At 37.2% G+C, this 18,623-nt stretch overlaps 3 protein-coding genes across 4 annotated transcripts; 1 reads left to right on the top strand and 2 right to left on the bottom strand.

The window, feature by feature from the left end:
- On the top strand, positions 618 to 2,906 carry LOC18782512 (uncharacterized protein At5g39865). Its single transcript, XM_007215302.2, has one exon. The coding sequence runs from the start codon at positions 1,220 to 1,222 to the stop codon at positions 2,579 to 2,581; it is 1,362 nt and encodes a 453-aa protein (XP_007215364.1). The 5' UTR covers positions 618 to 1,219; the 3' UTR covers positions 2,582 to 2,906.
- Positions 5,337 to 8,878, bottom strand: LOC18781910 (binding partner of ACD11 1). Its single transcript, XM_007215789.2, has 5 exons — positions 8,481 to 8,878; positions 7,477 to 7,604; positions 6,730 to 6,805; positions 6,414 to 6,524; positions 5,337 to 5,953 (listed from the first exon to the last, which is right to left on the bottom strand). Exons 2-5 carry the CDS (start codon positions 7,590 to 7,592, stop codon positions 5,495 to 5,497), a joined length of 762 nt encoding a protein of 253 aa, XP_007215851.1. The 5' UTR covers positions 7,593 to 7,604; positions 8,481 to 8,878; the 3' UTR covers positions 5,337 to 5,494.
- On the bottom strand, positions 11,671 to 13,175 carry LOC18784284 (transcription factor PRE6). Of its 2 annotated transcripts, none has more exons than XM_020560965.1 (3): positions 13,029 to 13,175; positions 12,762 to 12,903; positions 11,671 to 12,153 (listed from the first exon to the last, which is right to left on the bottom strand). In XM_020560965.1, exons 2-3 carry the CDS (start codon positions 12,879 to 12,881, stop codon positions 11,998 to 12,000), a joined length of 276 nt encoding a protein of 91 aa, XP_020416554.1. In that variant the 5' UTR covers positions 12,882 to 12,903; positions 13,029 to 13,175; the 3' UTR covers positions 11,671 to 11,997. The 2 variants fall into 2 exon arrangements, with proteins under 2 accessions (XP_020416554.1, XP_007215199.1); XM_007215137.2 differs by having other exon boundaries at positions 12,762 to 12,898.

Genomic DNA, 18,623 nt, shown 5'->3' with positions numbered 1-18,623 from the left:
ACCATGGGGGTCTAGGAGAATGGGTTATTTAATACAAAAAATAGTCTAAGCTATAAAAAAGAAAAAATATTAAGATTCGAATATGAGACCACTAATCTACAAGTCAAAGTCATTTTCTATGGGACTATACCCCATTGACAAAAGTTATGTTCTATTACTCTATTATTAGAGGGAATTGTTACATCCTTCATATCATAGTCATCGTAATTTCAAATTTACAAGAACACATGGGACCACAATTCCTCCGCTTAAATTAAATCACACTCTCCGCCTAAGTCTAGCAGCGAATGTTGCTACCCTCGTCCGACTTCAGTCTTCTAGAGCCATTCAAGCAATAAATCCCGCTATTTGATTATCCATTTTTCTTTTACTTTTTTTTTTTCCCTAAAAGACATTAATATTTTATACAATATAGTTTTCTTATTTAAATGATCTAGTGGACTATGCAACACTATTTCATTCGTTTAGCCACCAAAAAAAAAAAAAAAAAACACAATTTCGTTGACGTTACATTTTGTAATATATACATATATTATTGGTTTTTTCTGGTAATTATTTTAAATTATTTACCAAGTAAAAGACGTATATATTTACACATTGTTTTTGAGAAGGTGGGTTCTTGCTTCCACAACCCCGGTTGCAGTTTTTCATTCTAGAGAGACAGAGAGTGGGAAATAAAGAAATGGTCTTCGCCCTCATTATTTGACTTTTGTATTGAAATTCCGTATTTTCTCACAACTTTATTCCCTTTTGTTATTGAATTTCAATTTGTTGGCCTCTGCCTCACGGACTGCAAATTCCAGGACCTCTGAAATCCGCTCCTTCGTCTTCTTCTCAGCCTTCCTTCCTTTGTCGTTTTCTCTCAAGGCCTTCTGCAGATTGGCTCCTTGATGGTCTCCTTGACGTCGTTGATGATAATTAATTCAAGCCAATCCCCCAACTGGGTTTGCGCAGTTTCGAGCTCTCTGCCTCATTAATGTGAGTTTCAACGCTTTCTGTCTTTGTCTCTGTCTCCCTCGTTACTAAAATAAATGCATGAACAAGAAGAAAGATTCCTAACCCAACAATTTCCCAATTCACTGGATCTTCAAACCCATCAAAACAACCCAAGAATGTTCTTTTATTCCGATTCCCAAATCCCATATCAAAATACCCTTTTGATTGTTTGATCAAAGTCTCTTTGTTTGAATCAAATTGGTGGGTTTTGCGTTTTGGGCTGATGGGTTGCGCAAACTCGAAGCAAAAGTCACGATGCCGGCACTGCCAGAGCCCCTATTCTCCAGTTTCCCGAAGCTACTCAATGCACGTCCACCACCCACCTCAAACCAAAGGCGATAGCTACCATGTTGTTGCCCTCACCTCCTCCACCTTGGGCTCTCTCAAGGGCGATCCCTCCCTTCAAAGCAACCACCACCTCGAGGCCAAGAGATTTGCTAATGGCAATGATCACATCGACAAGGAGAACATAATTGGGAACGCTCACAAAACTCATGAACATGGAAAGGAAAATGTGCAGGACAACAAAAAGGAATTTTCAATGGGACTAATCGAAGCGAAGACATGGTCTAATATGATCGATCAGAAAATCCCAAAAATTGTACCCAGGACACCAATCAGGACACCCCCGGGCGAGCCTGAGACGATCAATACTTGGGAGCTAATGGAAGGCCTTGAAGACATAAGCCCTTTCAGGTCACCAGCTCATCACCTTCGGAGCTTCTCTTTTGATGTTGTTAGGAGCCCAAGTCCAGTGCCCATTTCCCCTGCTGATCGCCCCAAATCAAAGCTGCACGAAAACGGTACCGTGTCACCTAAGCCCATGTGGCTTCATTTCACAGAAGACGATCGTGTGAATTCCAATTCCTTGATCTCAGACTTTGATCCCGAAGTCATTTCCGCGTTCAGAAAATCGTTATCGGAGCTCAAATCCGACGACGACCCTTTTCATTTTTCACAGTTGGGTGTCCAAAAGCAGCTGGCTTTGGCCTGCAATGGCGTTGTTACAGAGTACGAATGTGATGCAGTACCTTGTGGCAAGGTAAAGGACAACAAGGACAGGGACAGGATTGTATTGTACTTCACGAGCCTCCGAGGTGTAAGGAAGACGTACGAGGACTGTTGCCATGTGAGGGTGATATTGAAGGGCGTAGGGGTCCGGGTCGATGAGCGAGACGTTTCGATGCATTCGGGGTTTAAGGAGGAGCTGAAGGAGCTTTTGAAAGATGGGTTCAGTGGGGTTACCCTGCCCAGAGTGTTTCTGGGAAACAAGTACATTGGTGGAGCTGATGAAATTCGGCAATTGCACGAAGATGGGAAGCTCGAGAAGTTGCTTGAATCTTGTGAAAGATTAGATGGTGGCGGCGCTGGAGGTGGTGGAGTTTGTGATGCTTGTGGGGATATAAGGTTTGTGCCATGTGAAACATGTTCAGGGAGCTGTAAAATATATTATGAAGATGCTGATCGTGACGAAGAAGATGAAGAAGAAGAGGAGGAAGAAGCAGAGGAGGGTGAGTCGGGGTTCCAACGGTGCCCAGATTGTAATGAAAATGGCCTAATACGTTGTCCAATATGTTGCTATTAGTTTTCTGTGGCCTAAACACAGGTACTTAGTTTTGACCATTTTTTTGTGCTTCTTTTGGGTTTCTTTCTTGGTGAGTTGTTTGTTGTACAGTATAGAGTTTTGGTACATTCCATTTCATGAGAGAAAAAAAAAACTGCAATAGGAAACAGTGAATAATGTTTCAAGCAGGCAGAAGCAGGTCCCCTCAACCTCTATGAAGGCTGTATAATTTCCATTAGTTTTGTTTCCAAAGAAGAAAACAAATGAGAAATCCTTGTATTGTAATACTATATATCCTCTACAAGAATTTGAAGAGCACATATGAAATGCCCTGTATTCTCAGCTATTTGTTCTTCTTTCTGTTGTTGTATGCACACACCACCTTAATCTTCTTGTTTTCTAATTGCATGTCATACTTACGATGCCAATAGAGTCACTGTATAAGAGAAGAATTTGCATGTTACGGGAGTGTTCTAACCAATTATTATCTATTATGTGAAAAAATTATCACACGCAACAGAACGTAATTGATTAAAATTAACAAAACAAAGTTATTCCCGTGCTATACAAGTACTAGCAGACCATCAACTTCTTCCTTTAGGTCTGTTAAGGACACCCAAAAAATCATTTAATTTAGCAGAAAAATAATGTAATTTCTTAAGGGTAGTGCAGAAAGTGCTAGACTGATAGGCTGTTAGTGCTGCGGGCACATCTTTCATACATGGACGGCTGTGTAATATGTATGTCACAGACACAGTAGACAGTACATATATTATAGAAGAAAGAAGTGTTAGTTTGGTATGAAATTCAAGTATGTTGTTGATTGATTATATAATTTGTACTCAATACTATTTTATGGTTGTGTTGTGTATTCTATATCTATATAGTAGTTGGCTTCAACCATCTCAGAGATGGGAAGGGTCATCAAACATGTTGATGCATGCCAAGCAAATTAGGTGAAGAAAGAAAGAAATTATCAGGGTCAATGTCGGCGAGTGAACAAAATTCGATAGTGCCCTGGTCAATCCACCGTCTTTGGTCTTGACAAGTAAAATACAAGTAGGGCATGAAACCTACTTTACAACCCCAAAAAAGGGCAAACTAATGTATTATTATTTCCTTCAATAAAGTTTCTGAGAAATTAGATTCTACAAATAAACAATTGCCCTCTTTACCTAAAGCTTTGATTAAAAAAGACTTGAAATGTCACCTGAAGCTGATGAGTTGGTGAAAAAAAACCAAGGCGCAGACAACTTATTATATATGAATTAGACTTAGACAGGACGGCTCATACCAATTAAGCAAGATACTAGGCAGAATATATTATCATGGCAAGGTGCCATAAACAAATGGGGGTGCCACAAAGGGACATCTACATAATCCAAACTAATGGGTTTTTTTCGGTATCCAAATTCAAATCGGAGAAATCAACTCTCCATCTTATCAAATCATATCGATTTGGGTTGTTAAAGAGATAGACCCATAGAGGCCATTAATGTGCTATGTGGTGCCCAAAAGGAAAGGGAAAAGGATAAAAGACCAATGAAAACAACTGTTTCTTGTCGAAAACATATGTCATTAGTAGTACTGCTGAATAAAAAACTGTCCCATTAAATTTTTTTGGGTTAAAGACATTATCTAAAAGTTGCATTTGGGTACATTACATATACATGGCTTACACAATTGTGGTCCATCCCTCTGTCTACTCCACTTGGGTTCTTTTTCTTTTCTACTATCTGCTATAAGCATATATTATTTTAAATTACGAAAAGGGGATTCGAACTTGAATTTAAGGGAATGAACTCACTTCCTTGGTTAACTGATCTAATCCACAGTGTGATCCAGCACGTTGTTCTTCACTATTTTTCTCTCTTTGTAAAGGGAGATTGAAAGATGTTCAAGTCTATACATATAATGTTGTTGGATCAATATCAATATTTTTGGTTGCCACATATTCGGCTGGTTCTCTGGAAAGTGATAGCCATATGTGAAAAGGGCAAACCAGTTCCCAGCCTTTTAGTTGTATAATATAATTTCAATGATGGGACTCTTACACCGCCATGTTTTACGATATACGTTTTCCCTAACACCAAACAAAGCGTAGAGGAGAAAGTCATGTGGATGCTTTGTCTGCTTTTGTAAGTTCATAATCAGTAATGGGCATAGAGCTAGGATCTCACCAACTAAAAACCCTTCGGTTAATCAATCTTATTGAGTTGAGCATGTCATGAATTAAGGCATAAACCCCAAAAAAAAAATGGAAATAAAAGGTAGCTTTCTAAATAAAGCTGGGATCTTATCAACTAAAAGCAAAACAGTGTTATTGCCGTGCTCGGAGCTGAGCATTAAGGCATATACCCAAAAGAAGAGGCAAAAAGGTAGCTTTCTGAAGATACGAATTAGCAAATAGCAGTCTAGAAGATGTGCAGGGCACTGGTGGTTGGCTTTAGATGTTGGCCGAAAAACATAATGTCAACTTTAGAACATTACGGGGTCGTTGGGAAGCAAAGACTTGGGCTTGCCGAATAAGTATATACTGATCGGTTGGCAGGAGAAGAACGGCACTATTAATAAAACAAATAAAAAAATTAGAAGGTAGTTAATGGGAGGCAGGCAGTGGAGTTGTGAAGCTTAAACCTTAATTATGAAAGTAACAACCATAGTCTTTGTTTTATGGTTGAAAGATTGACATTCTGGTTGTTCAAATGAGAGTCAAGCCATAGTTGCTGATCATCCAGGGAATGCTTGCCTTCCAAGACTGGTCAATGAGATGATATGGTCAAAGCAGATAACATGGTCAAAAGAAAAACCAGCAAGATTGTTTCTAAACCATTTTGAAAGGCCATCTATTAGATCACAATTTACTTCAAAGCCTATTTATTTGCAAAGAAAATTTCTAAGAGATAAAATAGACAAGACAAATGTGAACGTTGGTTATTTATTGGTATGAGAACCCAAATCAGCTGCAGCTTTGCTTGCACGAGTCAATGCATCTGAAACCCACAGAGCTCCCTTGGCAAAGAAGCTGCTATTGACTAGAGCGCTTCCTGCTGCCACAGCTGCTTCCCCAGCAACTGTGGCTGCTACCACTGCTGCTGTTCCAGCAACAGTTGCGGCCGATTTGGTGATATCAGAAACATGGAACTTCTCGTCTGTGGATTTAACAACTTCCATGCCTGCATTGATTTTCTCAGTGAGCCCAATTCTATTGCTTAGCTCATAAACCTTGGCTGCTGCAGTAGCTGAGACTTGATGGGACTCATCGAAAGCTTTGGCCTTTGTTAATGCGTCCTTGCCCAAAACATATCCCTTGGCTACCATTGTTTTGACAACTTCCTGAGCAACTGTTATTGCTTCTCCAGGAGTAGAAACGAACTCACTTGTGTGAAAAGCCTGATAATGTTATACAAGATTTAAGAAACAATGAAAAGTTTGACTAGCAATTGAGACAGTCAATTTGATAATTAAGCCAGGTTTGGATAATTAAGTGGTACATAACATTCAAAATTTTCCGAAGTCACCCTTAATCTCACCCCCACCCACACAATCTCTTAATTGAAATCACGTTAGAGCTTCTAATTTTTCTGAAAGTAAATTTTTGGAAAAATGACGGTTGTTTTTTCTTTTCGCCTTATTTGGGCCTGGATAAGAATTTTACTGATATTTTAGTAGAGTTTAAGCCTTTGTTCAATTGTCTGAAGGGGGCCCAAGACAAGGCTTTGCTTACCTTTGGGCCGACCCTTGGCACATTTGATCCAAATTTTCCATATTACCGTCTTTCTAACTTCTGGTTGTGTAAGCTTGTACTGTAATTAACCTTCAACCAATCCAATCCAAGTAGTAGGTTGCATACCATTGAGCTAGTGTTGCCTTCAGGGTTGTATGGATTGTTCCAAGGATCAGATTCATCAATATAACTTCCCCAGCGTGTTATGGATACACATTGGTCTACAATGCTAGCTCCCTGGAATTTCGAAACAAGGACGGAAAGAGAAATTAGTGAACAAACAATGTCAAACATCCGGGGCATTGTGGGACTAAGGTTCATCCTTGGATTTAGTTCAGACAAGGCATTTCAACTCCATATGAAAAAGTGATCATTTTGTTAAAGCAAAAGCAGTCAAAAGTTATGAATCACCATTTATCATAATTCAGGGAACGCATCTTACGCTGAGCATCACAGCAGTTTGTAGAGCAAATGCATCTCTGAATGTCACATATGCAGTGCAGGCATATTCACCAGATCTGTTCCCAACAACAAAAGCATTCTCCCAGTCAAATACACATTCCTTAAGAAATTTCAAAGGAATGAATGAATCGGGTGAAATATTGTACAACTCATGGAAGCATATGACTTATCATATTCGATCTTTAGGACCTGTTGTCTCAGTTTTGAAGATTTCTCATGACAGATGCTCAAATTTTTCCTTTGTTCTTTTCTTCACAAGCATGTTTTTTTTGAGCAAGAGCAGTCAGTTATCAAATGGGAATTGACTGAATTACTAAAAGTAATTCCACTGTTGTTCATGCAAACTAAAGTTTATGATCCCATTGCTACGGTGAGGCCATTATGAATATGAAGATTCCGTTCACAGAAAACACAGCAATGAGCACACCTGATAGCCAAAATGATGACTTCTAAACTTGTGGAAAACCGAAATTATATACCATTGTTTATGACGCTGACTTCTATTTCTTTAATTACTTAATTCTAGATTAAAAAAAGTTAAAGAGGCTTCACAAAAGGCATTTTTCCTTTTGACCTTCTCCTTCTGACCAACTCAATGAGTTTATGGTGGACAAACCCCATATATAATCATCACTAAACAATCACTTTCCAGATTCAGTGCAAAATAAAAAACAGAACAATGGAATCATTGTCAGTAATTAAAAGCAAGGGAAGAAGAATTCTATACCTGATGACTTCAACATGCTCAACTGCACCACAATGACTGAAAAAGTCAAAAACATCTTGCTCAGTAGCTTTAGGGGATAAGCTTGTAACTTCAGCAGTGTAACCACCAGGGTACATTTTCCTGAAACCCTGGGAATAAAAAACTGGATTGAGAGGATACTAAAAACCGGCTTATAAACATAAATGGTCATCTAAGAATCATTTGGTTCGTTTTGGTTGGAATCATAATAGCATTTCATAGTAAGGTTTGAGGACTAAACGAAAGGGATAAGGAAAATATCAGAAATAGATAGAAGGCATTATCATGTTCGAACAAGCTTTGCTTGCATTGCACATGTAAGGATCATCCATACGCCATAGGCCCATAACCCTCAGTGGTCCCTACACTAAATTAAAAGGAAAAAACAGAAGAAAAGACAATTGGATGCTTCTTCTAGCATCTAGTGAAACCATGAAGTTTAATTCCAATCCAATGATAACTTGAATACATCACCCTTAAAATAAAAGTTAAAAACTCGAAACCCATCTAAAGTCAGATACATTCCAAGGCAATTATGCAGTTTCCCTGCATGATTCTCAGCCACTCTTATAAGAGGCCCTGCATTAAGTGGCTATAAAACAGCATGTTCTGCGCATCAATTAACGCAGCATTAATATGCACAATTTCGGATTATAATTCTGAAACAAAGAAAGAGAGGATTTTTCACCTCAGAACCATCATAGAAACACAGTCTCCTACAAATTCCTAAGAACCAATGTCAACTTGTATTATAAGCATCAAAGAAAGCCAAAGATAGTGGGAAAGTGACAAACTTTAGACACAGTGCTAATGTCTTTTGATGAATTGGCGCGATTAACCAAGTCAAAGCCACTTGATGATTCAGTCATTGATAATTTGGAAAAAAAATAAACGAATTTGAAGCTAATTTGATAATGGGAACTAAGTGAACTGAAAAACCCAGATAGAAAAGTTTGTGAACTTGAGAAATATTACAGTTTGCATACCTGTTGTCGAATTTTGAGAACGTTAGAAGCTCCAATGAAGAAGAAGAAGAGCGTGGTTTGAATTGTCGTTGGAGGAGCGTGGCGTGGGGCTTATCCCTTTAAGCCGTCGTCGGAGATTTCTATGATCCGAGTGGCGGAGAATCTAGTTTTCAGTTAGGATGAGGATAATCATAAAGGTAAAAGGGTCCTTTAAAAAATAATAATAATGAAAATAAATAACAAAAACAGGTAAAGGTTGCTGCACAAATGAAATGATTCAGTAGAACGGTGGCGTATTGGTTAAGGTCCAACCGCCCAAACACTCAGAAGACAAAATTAGTGAAAAGCCCCGCGAAATTATAACTTTTTCATACATGCCCCGCAAAATTAAAAATGGTGTGATTTTAGAAAGTCTTAAATATCAGAAATTAAGGCGCGCACTAAACATTGTTGAGCTATTTCTTATGTTTATGTGTCATACTTATTATGATGATTTTTTTTTCCAAAGTTCTTAGATGACAAGCAAACATATAACACCAACGTCAATTAGTTGTTGGTCTAGTGGTAATTATCCCTACTTAGTTAGAGGTGATTCAACTTACATATAATGGCGGAACCATGAATTTTTATAGGGTTGTGCTTAAAAAAAAATTTGGTATGAAAGATCTATATAAACAATGAAAACCAAATTATTATTTTTTTTGGGTATGCTAATTAATACAGTGAGAACCATAAATAAAACATATATCATTAGTAATATATAAACAAGAAAAGAGAGAGAATAAATAAAAAGAAAAGAGAAAGGAGAGAGAAGAAAGAGAAAATGAGAGAGAAGACAAAAATGATAGAAGAAACAAAAGAGAAAAGAGAAAGGGGAAGGAAGGAAGACAATGTTTTGGGCTTGTTTTTGTTTTTGTTTTTCTTTGGTCAAAGTTTTGATCGTACTTAATGGACCAGTGCACATATAGGCCCATTTTGAAAAAATAGAGTAGTATTGAAGCCCACCCTAGCCACCCCTGAATCCGCCCTTGCTTACATAGGACGATATACCTTTATAATGAGTTAATTTGGTATATTTTTAGTAACTTGTGGATATATATTTTGGCTTGCAATGCACAAGATAAGAAACATATATATAACACATCAAAAACAGTAAACGGAGAAAACAATTTGAACAAGATAAGAAACTGCGTAACATGCTCATATGTGGACTCATGACTTGCAATGCACACTATGATCGTGCTTCGTGATGTATCTAGTTGATGGTGATGGTGATGGTTTGGGGTTCATGTGGAGAAGGGAGGGCTTTCCACAAGAATTTGAGGCATCTCTGAGAGAGGTCGATGGTTTGACGAATATGAATATGAATTGTATACTCATGATCACATGCATAATGACTTGTCATTAACTTAAGTAGACGATGCATACGCCTTCCCAATTATATAACTAAGCCGAGTTCTGTACGTACATTCCAAGTTTTTCTTGCGATATTTTTTCTTCCTTTGTTTGTTAGCAATCAAACAAAATTAGTTCCTTGGTTTTGTGAATAATTTGAATTAAGTAATGGGATGTTGCGTAAGTATAAAGACAATCTCCTCGATGGATTTCATAAATGTTCCTTTTAACGTTGACAACCTTTGCAGGTTGATTTAATTAGTGTCTTCATCATGTTTGTTGAGCGAGGGAAATATCCTTTAAACCCTCTCCTAATCATCCACATCTGCATCTGCATCTGACATATACTGTATATATTTGTCATCTTACAGCTAACAGTTTCTAGACGACTCCCTTCGATGAATGGTCAAAGTCATATATTTCCTTTTCAGATATATTGACCTTATCAGGGTGTTAGCAATGGTTGTTAGCTCATGCTTTCAAATGGTCCTGGATTCAAGTTCCTGTGGTACCACTTTACAATTGGGGCCTATTGCTTGACTAAATGCATAACAAGTAGGAAAATATAGATGCATCTATGCATGTGGAACTCTGGTATGAACTGTAACATTCATATGTGGAGACGGAAGTTATTTTGGATGGCAAAAGAAGCAAAAAGAAAAAGAGTGGTCATCCATAGAGTTGATTGCCTAACATAATGAGTGGTCCAATACAAACTAGCTATAGCTACTCCATGTTCTAAGGATATAAAGTTTTCCGGGGAAACGAAAGGATACAAATTCATGAGGTAATAAACTTATTCCCAGTTTATACTACTGTCCTGCCCAACTTTGACATAGGTTAGGTCGATCCCTATAGATGGATCGATGTGGTTCATGTGAAAAGTTAGGTTTTTGTCAAAAATTATCATCGTTAAAGATGTGAGCGTTATTATGCATCGTTAATAAGGATGCCTCTCAAATAAAATTGTTACGAGACTCCATATACATATACGTATATTTATCCTGGGCAGTACATGTTCATACGGACTGGTGAACGAGAATGCTAGCTGCATGGGCATGTGGGCAAGATTCTTTTTGGAAGGCAATGCCACCATATCAGCTGTAACTGTAAGTCATGTTGACGTTGTACATAATTCGACAAGGGACTTTTTGGAAGGCAATGCGACCGTATGGCATATATATAAAGTTGTTTTCGTCCTCACACAAACACATGTCGACAAACCTCATGAGAAAAATACCTTACGGAATCCCTTATGATGAGGACGTAGATAGATGCCTTATTCATACAAACAGAAACGGATGTTTAGGGGTTTCGAATATGAGACCCACTGATCTTTTGGGCCAAACATACTTTTTTATTATGGTATATATGGTATGATCTCATTGACAATATCCAATCTAGATTCAACAGATTATTAAGATACGTACGTATGAGGATAAGATAATATATTCGATATCGATCCACATACTTTTTTTCTTTCTTTCTAGAGACTAGCTAGCTAGAGTTTGTATGCCAATTAACCAAGATGATTTGCAGCCCTAATTTAATCTGCACATCCAAATCCACTCTGCATAGTTCGAATCGCTGGCCCTATAATAATTATTTTCACGTGAGTATTTGGTGGCTGTTGTGCTGACATTTTGTGACTTGTTGGTTTGGCCACTTTGATCTCCCTGTGTCACGGTCAAGAAAAGTATTGGTTTATGATATTAAAACTGGCAAGCTAAGTAATAATATTCCATGCAAATGGTTTAACCCAAGTGGGTAAGTGGGATAAGTGCACTGTGCAAGAAAGAGATTATTGCAGATATAATTTTCTAGTTTCAATGCAATGAAGCTAGCCTAGCAAGTGCATAAAGACTTGCTATAGTAGTCCAAGTCCTCCTTAATTTATTAAACAAACTTGAATACATATATATTACTAGGGCCTCGCTCTAATTAACAACACAGGACAGGACAGGAAAGGACATCTTTAAATACATACAATACTGCTGAGTACCCTAGCTAACTGGCCTTGTTTAATAATCGGGTGACCAGATAACCTAGATGAACACAATTTAACTATATAAATTCATCATCAAAGCACAATTATATATAAATATATAATTAAGGGTCTGATGATCATCATCTAGCTGATCATCTACTGCGTAATCAAGCTCCTAATTATGGCGGCCTCCGGGCTATCAGCATCAATTGTCGAGAGTAGTTGAGAGAGCCGCTCACTTAGGTCGTCAACCTCTCTGTGTAAGTTTCTGATGTAGCTGCAAGTCTCTTGTAGGACCTTAGATGCTGATACCTGCAGAGCTTGCACGACATGATATCAATCAAAAGTCAGATCTCAATTAGCGCCACAACTACTGGCTTTCTAATATTTCTACGACAAACTTTTCACAAATTATTACGAACTCTCAACCATCTCCTTGAACTATACAATACATATAGCTTAATAAATTCTCCACCTTCTACATATATATACGACCACACATACCACATGACACATGATGAGGTTTAGTGGTAAACGGTCCAACTCCAACTCCAACCATGACATTGTTTAGTATATTTTGGTCAATAAGAAACCTATATATTTTGTCTAGGTCCTATGGAAAATGTAACAAGTCCTTGATGTCCGGGTCAAGTTTAGACTACTCGAACAGTCCAAATTGACTACAATATTACAAAGTGCATGTGGTGCATTTACCATGATATACCCTAAAGTTATTATTATTTCTTCCCCACAGTTTCCATCTACCTGCACTTGGGTTGTTAGAAATTTTAAACCCCAATTATATATATATGAAACTGTTAATCGCGTTCTACAAGAGGCATGCACTTCTCATAATTACTCACTCATTTATTGTATTCTAAAAGATATATGATATATGAGAGAAAGAGTAGTTTAGTTACCTTGTCGGAGCGCCTATCACGAATCTCAGGAACCAGTTGGCGCAATTTGGAGACAAGTTCAATGATTTGGTCATCTTTGATCGTTGGAGTTCCAGACTGCCTCGACCTTCTGCTAGACATGATCTCTAGCTATATATCTACACTGTTAGCTACAGCTGGTTATATATATATATATAAAGAGATCGATGATCAGACTGGCTACGGGGCTTTATATATTAATATTAATATATATACATATATAGCTAGCTGGGAAGGAGAAATATTAACCTAAAAGAGGTAAGTGGCCACGTACGCAAGAGCCAATTTGTGAGGAAAAAGTACTCGAGAGGAGGAAAAAGAAGGAGAAGAAGTAGATCAAAAGGAGGAGGAGGAGAAGAAGAAGAAGAGGAGCTAGTAGCAGAAAGACCAAGTACTACAAGTCCTATATATATATATATATATAATAAATAAGATATATGAATTTATTACCCCAGACAGCGAAAAGAGAGGAAGGACCACAAGGGAAAAGGAGCAGAGAGAGAAGGCGTACAATAACTTAGACAGCGATGTTGGATGTGCAGAAGACAATTGCGTTGGAGAAAGTAGTGTACTAGACCTGGTATTTTAAGCGAGAGAGAGAGAGAGAGAGAGAGAGAGAGAGAGAAAGAGGGCATAGACTTGTTGTGTGTGTGCTCCCAAGTTGGGGTTTGATTTCAAGTGGGCTTGGAGAAATGTGTTTGTTTTGGAGCCAACAATGTGGGCCCTTCATGTACATGTCGCAATACGCAACACCATGTGATCATCATAGGATACTGATCCTCTCTACTTCATAAACTATGTCACTGAATTTTATTCACTAATGGCCTCTTGCCACGTTCACCCCCTTTGAATTTTCAGCCACAACTCCTATGTTTCAGGGCAGTCACCAGAGAAAACAGAGAGAAACGCAGCAGGTACTACTTCTTCTTCTATTACTTGGTATGCTGTGGTTGCCTTTAACACAAGCTGAACCTATATATTCTACTTAATTCCCAAGAAAATCGAATCAAATTCTCATATGCATTATGCAAGTGCTAATTATGAATATTAATACTCAGTTGATCTCTACTGTTATAAAACGATACCAAAAATAGTAAGAGTATTTTCACTCATTTGTCATGACAAAGAGTAAGGGCTATCATTATTCACGTGAATAGTTGCAGCCTTTGCAAAAGGCTTGGCAATCTAAAGGCAACAATTATTCACATGAGATATGAGGGGAGGAAAATGTATAGAATTTTGGTGTGGGAAGTGAAGAATATGACTAAGTATTTATTTAAAAAAATTCTGAAAATGTTAGTTTTTTTAATATAAAAATTTTTGTTGCTGACGTCATCGCTAACGTCAGCAAACCCAGGCAACAGCCCAAGCTATTCTTGCATTTGGGCCTGTCCAAGTTTGTGGAGCCAACCAGCTGCCCGGACTGCATTTGCGCACTGGAACCTCTGCTTGGGGCTTAGGCCTTCTCCTACCCGGACCACATCTAACCGTTGGAAGTGCTCTAAGGATCACAAACTTCACCCAAAAAATATATAATTAACGAAGTAAATATTTACTCTATATATCTCACTTCTCATGTCACTTGCACATATTCGTTTAGGACACAAATAACTAAGTGAGTGCATAGCATATTAGGCCATCTCTAGTCATGGGCTATATCCTAAATATAGCCCTAAAATAATATAAAACTCATCTATAGTCATGGGCTAAACAAAATTTTGGCTAAATTTGGAGGGCCACATTTGGCCCTTTAGCCCTCTAACTGGGCCACATGTAGCCCAGCTTTGGCCTAGGCCAAATTTTTTGTGAGCCCCATACATGTGCTTTTGAAGAAGATAAATTATCAAGTGTGGGTAAGAGCACGAATCATCTCGTGGAAATACATATCCAATAGCCAACATTAAAAGTGTTGACGTCATCGATGATGTCAGTTGGATATATATAAGCCTTTTTAAATGTTTTCAATTAATGTTGTTTAAGAAAAATTTATAAAAAAAAATTAATGGTCATGACCGTTGGAGGTCAGACAATTGAAACCCATCCTTTTTATTTTTTATTTTTTATTTTTATAAAGTGTGGTCACATTTTTAAATGTTTTCAATTCGTCTTATTTAAGAAAAAATTATAAAAAATTACTAGTCATGACTGTTGAAGCCCGAAAAATTATGTTTTCAATGTTTTAAAATGTTTAAAATATTTTCAATTCATGTTTTAAATGTTTCAAAATGTTTTAAATGTTTTCAATTCATGTTTTCACACATACTTTTTAAATGTTTCAATTCATGTTATTTAAGAAAAAATTATAACAAAATTCAACACGTGTCACTCAAAAATCATAGCCCGAAAAATTATTAAGATTCTTTCAGGATAAGATGTGCCACGTGGACACAAAATCTTATCAGAAATCTTGTCATATATGGAATATTGTCTCTAAATAGTAGTTTAATTAAATTAAATAATACATAGTTGTGGAATGTATGAGTGTTGTACCATAGTTTTTCTCAAAATAATAAAATAAGTATGACCCTAAAATATAGCCTTACATGGCTGGAGATGGATTTAGCCCTGCACTATTCTTTAAAAAATTAATATTTTAGAGGGCTAAATTTTTAGCCTTGGACAACATTTAGCCTTATGACTGGAGATGACCTTAACATTTAGCATACGACCTAGATTAATTGTTAAAGGCTCAAAGCCTCCAGTGGGTGGATAAATTATAGGATAAGACTGTACCACCATGTCAGCTTATGATACTCCCATTCAAAATTTGCCACTTGTCATTTTTCAAAATAAGTAAGCTTTTTTTTTTTACAGTTGGATAAGAAACTCATTCTTATCTATTGAAATAAAATTAAGAAAATAAAAAAAATCAGGAAAGAGACATAACCACCCACCTCGACCCATTCTCCTACCCTGCGTAGCCTCCCCTTGGCCACCACCTATCTCTCTCTCTCTCTCTCTCTCTCTCTCTCTCTCTCTCTCTCTCTCTCTCTCTCTCTCTCTCTCTCTTTTTCCTTGTGGCCTTCTCACGCAATTCACTAAATTAACCATACCCCAATCCTTGTTTCTTACCCTTTTGGTGGCTACCAAAGACCCATTTATTCATTTGTTGACATATGCTATCAGATTTGAAAAAGGTTGAGGGGAGAGATGGGTGTTAATGGTAATTGAATAAAATTGGACCCATTTTCAATGCTTATGTTATCTTGCAGGTGGTATTCCATGGGTTCAAGACACCTTGCAGTTTTAGAGAGACAGATAGGAGAGGGAGGGGCGGCAGTGCTGGGTAAGGGGTTGGGTCGGGTGTGAGGTGGTTTCCGGCGTCTTCTTTGTCCTTTTCTGTCTTTTTTGATTTATTTTTTCTTTAGTTTTATTATGAATATAAAAAAGAAGTTTTAAATCCAATTGTAAAAACTTATATTTTTTAATATATAAAAAATAACACATGATAAATTTTAAATGAGAGTATCACAAGCTGACATGGTGATACAGTCTTATTCTATAATTTCTGCAAGGGTGGTCACATGGCATATCCGGACATGCCACGTGGCATGTCTTAAACCTGAGTACATACACGAGAGGGTGTTGGCGTGGGAGGGGTTCCTAAAACAGGCATAGATGTGAAATTTCCAGGCTTTTGTCAAGCACTGTCACGTGTGACTATAAAATTAGACGACCCTTAATTGTCTGCAAGGACCCCTCCACCTCCTCCTCCTCCTCCTCTTCCTCTGCTCTCCTTTCTGTGAGCCTCTGTGTTTGTGTTGTGTGTTTATGCGCATGTGTTCCAATAGCCAAATTCTATTTTGGCCAACCACCAGCAATATCTTTAACAACGATCATTTCGGGCACCCACCAACGAAACAATATTTGGGATAAATATATTGTGTTGTGTGGGTATGTATCTTTGATGTTTCTAGATCTCTAATCTCCATGTGCTACGTATAGACATACATATATATATATATATATATATATTCAATTTACAAAGAGGTGTTCTTTTGCTAAACTCTCTCACACATGCACATCATGTTCTCACTTTGAATAACAATTGATCAAGTGAATACTACCGAAGTGTATTATATATTCACAATGTATAATATCACATTGGCACCAAAGAAAGTTTGATAGATGAATTTTCTAGCATTTGTCTATCTCCAATCAACTGGTATATATATGTATAACTTATGGGAAAACTGCATATATATATATATATATATATATATGCACAAAATTTACTGCGCACACATATATAGTACAGATGCCGTTTACATAAAGAGCAATGCTAGGCATACCTCATTCACATGGCTTAATTATTACAAGAAGGTAAGAAAATTGACCACCATATATAAATGTTTTTGTATCTTGTGCATCGACATCTTTATCTCATTGATTGTAATGTGTTGTCCTTATATATACATGCTGCATGTGATGTTGCTGTAAAAATGAAGGCGAAGTACATGACCCCATTTTACTTAATGGACCGCAAGAGGAGAGATTCATTTGAGGCAAAATCGACTCCTTTATATTAATCTCTATGTCTATTTATCTTCGTGTTGTTGTTTTGGTAAATCATTATGCTCCTTGTGATGAGCCGTATAGCTCACTCTATGAGGTCCCCCCATTCATTCATAAGGTGTTGCCAATTTTTGGGGTCCGCTGGGGGCATATGTGTTTCATTTCTCAAACTTTTGTATTATTTATTGGGGTCTTGCTTTTATGTGGAAAGGACATTAGGTTTAAACCCAAAACTTCAATGATGGGTTGTTCTATCCGATATAGTTCTTCATGAATCTTCCTGAAAATTTTATATATATATATATATATATATATATATATATACTATTCTCTTTGCACGCGTTCTTACTCGCGCGACTTAATAAGCATGCAGTACACACTTTATATCAGAGGAATTTTGTTTAATATATAACCCTTGATTGATTCCATTTGATTCGTTGAGTTTGTTGTTAGTTAAGAGGTGATCATGAGTCTCCGACAAATTCATGCCTTGATTTACTCACAAATGAATTTGTCAAAGTGCTTAATTTTGAATATCTGCAAGTCCAAACTCATATAAATGATTTGATTTGTGACTTTGCTTTCAGTACTGAATAGTTTTTGAATCTCCAACAAATAATTAATGATGTCTAATTAGGCTCTTGTTAGCACGATGCACCTAAATCCTACTTTTCTTCATCACGAGTTAATGCAGAGTTTACCAGCTAGCACTCATTGCTTGATCACCTAAAGACATGCATGTTTAAATAATTCTTCTTTCTTTTTAAGTTGTTTTGCCGACTAAGTTGAAAAAGCCTTGCAGATCTCAAAGTTTCCATGAGGAAGTGACTGATTAACGAATTGTTTTGGTGGGGGTTATCTGAATTCTCTCTAGGATGCATGATCAGTGGAACAATGGTCAATGGTCAATGTAATGCAATATAGACTTGAAAAGACAGAAATAATTTGACCACCCAAAAAGGAAAAGGAAAGAAAGAAAGAATGGCACGCTTGAAATGCGCATGCAGTAGTCGTTGAGTTTAAACATCAATAATGACAGTTGCAATGAATCAGAAAGAATCATACACACACACAACTGAATGTGTGGTTGCAGCAGAGACACAAACTGCTGCAAATTCAAACTAGACCTAGATTTATGCCACTGATTCATTATTGGCTACTCTTTCTGCCTTTTTTCTTTTTTCTTTTCAATTATTACAAACTAACATACAGTGAGAGCTAGAAAAAAGGTCATAGCATCCGTGTAGTCAGTGTAAATTTAGTATATTATCGCCCATCTCAATAGAAAATGTCAACAAACAAAAACATAAGGAGAGAGCTAGAGCTGTT

This window comes from Prunus persica, chromosome G3 (assembly GCF_000346465.2).
Source record: "Prunus persica cultivar Lovell chromosome G3, Prunus_persica_NCBIv2, whole genome shotgun sequence".
Classification (NCBI taxonomy): domain Eukaryota; kingdom Viridiplantae; phylum Streptophyta; class Magnoliopsida; order Rosales; family Rosaceae; genus Prunus; species Prunus persica.
The sequence above is the reverse complement of the archived record's forward strand: the minus strand, read 5'-3'. Positions and strand labels throughout refer to the sequence as shown.

Excerpts from the sequence above, each read along its gene's own strand:
- LOC18782512 (XM_007215302.2), top strand. The coding sequence starts at position 1,220 with ATGGGTTGCGCAAACTCGAAGCAAAAGTCACGATGCCGGCACTGCCAG.
- LOC18784284 (XM_020560965.1), bottom strand. The coding sequence starts at position 12,881 with ATGTCTAGCAGAAGGTCGAGGCAGTCTGGAACTCCAACGATCAAAGAT. Across the intron at positions 12,154-12,761 it reads GTGATAGGCGCTCCGACAAG|GTATCAGCATCTAAGGTCCT; the intron begins GTAACTAAACTA and ends CAAGCTCTGCAG.
- LOC18781910 (XM_007215789.2), bottom strand. The coding sequence starts at position 7,592 with ATGTACCCTGGTGGTTACACTGCTGAAGTTACAAGCTTATCCCCTAAA. Across the intron at positions 6,525-6,729 it reads AAACTGCTGTGATGCTCAGC|GGAGCTAGCATTGTAGACCA; the intron begins GTAAGATGCGTT and ends TCGAAATTCCAG. Across the intron at positions 5,954-6,413 it reads AAGGCAACACTAGCTCAATG|GCTTTTCACACAAGTGAGTT; the intron begins GTATGCAACCTA and ends TAACATTATCAG.